The 2,873-nt window shown below is 48.5% G+C and overlaps 1 protein-coding gene across 1 annotated transcript in view; it reads left to right on the forward strand.

Moving 5' to 3' along the window:
- T265_12019 (hypothetical protein) overlaps nucleotides 1-1,126 on the forward strand; it is a gene marked incomplete at both ends in the record, with an annotated part of 33,499 nt that extends 32,373 nt beyond the window's left edge. Inside the window, one exon of the mRNA XM_009178907.1 lies at nucleotides 1,104-1,126. Within this exon, the coding sequence (XP_009177171.1) occupies nucleotides 1,104-1,126 (23 nt within the window). The remainder of the gene's footprint in view (nucleotides 1-1,103) is intronic.
- Nucleotides 1,127-2,873: the final 1,747 nt, after the last annotated feature.

Raw genomic sequence — 2,873 nt, forward strand, 5'->3', positions numbered from 1 at the left:
GAAACAATTTCCCGGGTGCATATTTTGTAACCATAGTTGGTGCACAAAAACAAACGTTCCCAATTCAGCAGGAAAGGTTTACTACAGGTTTGAGTGGGACAGTCGCCCCCAGATGGCGGGATTTGGTATATGAGTGGTCGGGGAAGCGGTGGCCACAATTACCAGGTAATGAAACTGGCTGAGAGTCTAGATATACAGTAAGATTCACAGATTCACGAATTGATACACAGAATTGATGCTTTCGCCCAGGATTCCCGGGTATATTATGTCCATTTAGTTGAGCGGCTTTCGTTCTTCTGAACGGCAAAGCTTGTCAGCGAAAGGACTCGCATAGAAGGCGTGTAATAGTGCTTTGAACTGGGTACTAGATGGAGCGTGGACAGTCGCCTAGGGAAAGTCTTTCCACGCAAAAAAACCTGAAACGAGAAAATTTCTGCCCAGTAGAAGTATGCGTTCTGAGCTTGAAAATCTTCCCACCTCCGTGTGTTAGATGGGTCAACGTTGAAAAACCTGTTGGACGAACGCACCAATAAGTACTAGGCCCCCTCGAAAGCAACAATACACCGGTGGAAAGAGGTCAGACACAGCGAGATGCGATTCACGGTCCAAGGGTTTAATGCCAGCAGCCATTTTCACTGCAGCAGGTTGAACACGCTTATTGAGGGTTGCGTTGGGAAAACGAGTTCACGCAAAAATTGGTTGACTTGGTGAGGAGTGCGAAAAAATTCGCCGGGATCTTTGCATCTGAAAGGAGGTTCGCAGATTGCAATGAACGCCACCAGGCGGTGGCTGGTGACATATGAAATTGATCGTGGTTGCCGGTAAGGAAACGAGTGGGTGAGAGAGCGCGGTCAAAGTAGGAGAAGAACAATTGCGTGTGTGCTATCAAACTGGGTATCACAGTGCCGTACCCCCACTGCACTGAAATGCTTCGGTTTCTAGACAGCCCCGTGATAGACGTCGTCATCAAGGTAGATAGGATTAGATGCGTAGTCCCGTGATCAGCAGGATGTTGTGCGTTTTCCGGATGATTTCTCAGGGTGAGCAAAACCAGTGTAATATCGCTGTTAGTATTTGTTGTTGCTGTTTCTTCTTTTTTTCAGGCCGGGGATCCATTCGTTCGTAACACACAGATCAGGTGGAGTGGACAACGGCAAAACAGGTCGTCCATAACCACGGGTCGAAGCTTGGGAAGAATATGAAATGAGATGAGATCAATAAGGTCTGGAGAGCTATAGGGGTCATCAGACAGGATATAGTCCTTTTATAGGGGAAAAAACGAACGTTTACCACAGTTATGGTGAGGACACCAGGGGGGTAAACAAGACAGGAAAAGATAGGTCTGCACTCAGTAGTGTAGTCATCAAAGTCAAGCTAAGATTGCTAATATAACTATACTACCTGAGACAGGACGGCTCACTGTAGGCTAAGAGGTGGCGTTCTGAGGGTAAATAAACAAGCAACGACTGCCAGGGGTGTGAATTCTGAGATGGTGGACTAGATTTCCTGGAGGTTTTTAGTGAGTTGGATGATATTAGGACAATCTGGGAGGGAAGGTGTATGTAAGAAAGATGGTCGCCAGTCTTCGAAGCACTACTATCAGCTTTAATCGACGAGCGGTGCACGACGAAGACTTTTGATGCTAGGTCCGCATGCTGATAGTGGAGAGTCTGGAGTCTCACTCTATGTTTCTACGTTTTTTATGTGTCCACTCTTGGGAGCAGCAAGTTGCTGCGTTCTTTTGTTTGGTTGACGAGGTGGGTTTTGGGTGCAGTGCAGCCCCGATATTGACGAAGGCAGCTTCAGCTATCCACGTCGACGTGGGAATCGCAGTCTCTTACGGCTATCACACGTAACTTGTTTTCACATTTCAGTTGTTTGGTGCGTGCAATAGTCTTCCTCCGACGTTCTATCTAATACGCAGTTAAAACACGCTTTTTGAGCAAGTGTTCCCGTAGGCAAGCTTGCCGCTTGAGCTGAAGTACACAGCAGTTCTAGGGAAGAGGTGCGAAACAGGGTTCCGCTTGGGGCAAGTTCAGCTGACCCCAAACGCATGGCCAGACCAATTGAAGTCACATCTCCTTGTGCTCCTGAAAACACGCCGGCGCGACCGGAAGCGTCCCTATACAGAAGTTCATAGTCAAGCACCACAGCTTCTCGACTACCAAAAACAGCGATGCTCTGGAGGAAGCAAAACTGTAGTGGAAGCAGCTCCCTAAGTACGTCGAGTTATCAGCGCTTCCTTCCATAACAGACGACAAAGGAACAGCAGTAAACTATACACCCGGATCCCAAATTCCGACCAAGATTGAGTCAGACGTGCGAGGACAAGTGGCGAAGCCTACATGCATTGACCTCGACGTCGGCGAATGCTGCGAGAACTCTACAAGCACTGAGAATGTGAAACTGCCAAACCTTAACTCCGTTCCGTCGAAAATGGCCTCTGCTTGTGGAAGCATTCATCGCACATGCCCTTGGCAGCCAGAGCCCAATGCATGACCATAGCGAACTGGAAAATCCCTCGTACTCTCAGCTGACCACGCTGATCGCAGGTGGATCGGGTGTCGATACAAACACGAAAGCAAGGTGGTTGCAGCCAGACATGCCAGGTAAGATTCGCTAAACCCGAAGGCTGCTTGCTGGCTTCAAGCCGCAATCCTCTGCGAAAACAAGTATCGTGGGAGCGCCACTAAAATAACTAATTCTTGATGCTGCCAACCAGCTCTCAGGGCCTCACAGCGGCACTTTTCCGAGCAAACCACGTCAGTGCGCCCAGGAGACCAAGCAGACACAAATTCGTCCCAAATATTTGATCAATAGCAAATGTGATCGTCCGAATGGCGCTATTGAAAGAGCTACAAGTGAAAGGAAGA

This window comes from Opisthorchis viverrini (genome assembly GCF_000715545.1).
Source record: "Opisthorchis viverrini unplaced genomic scaffold opera_v5_708, whole genome shotgun sequence".
Lineage (NCBI taxonomy): Eukaryota > Metazoa > Platyhelminthes > Trematoda > Opisthorchiida > Opisthorchiidae > Opisthorchis > Opisthorchis viverrini.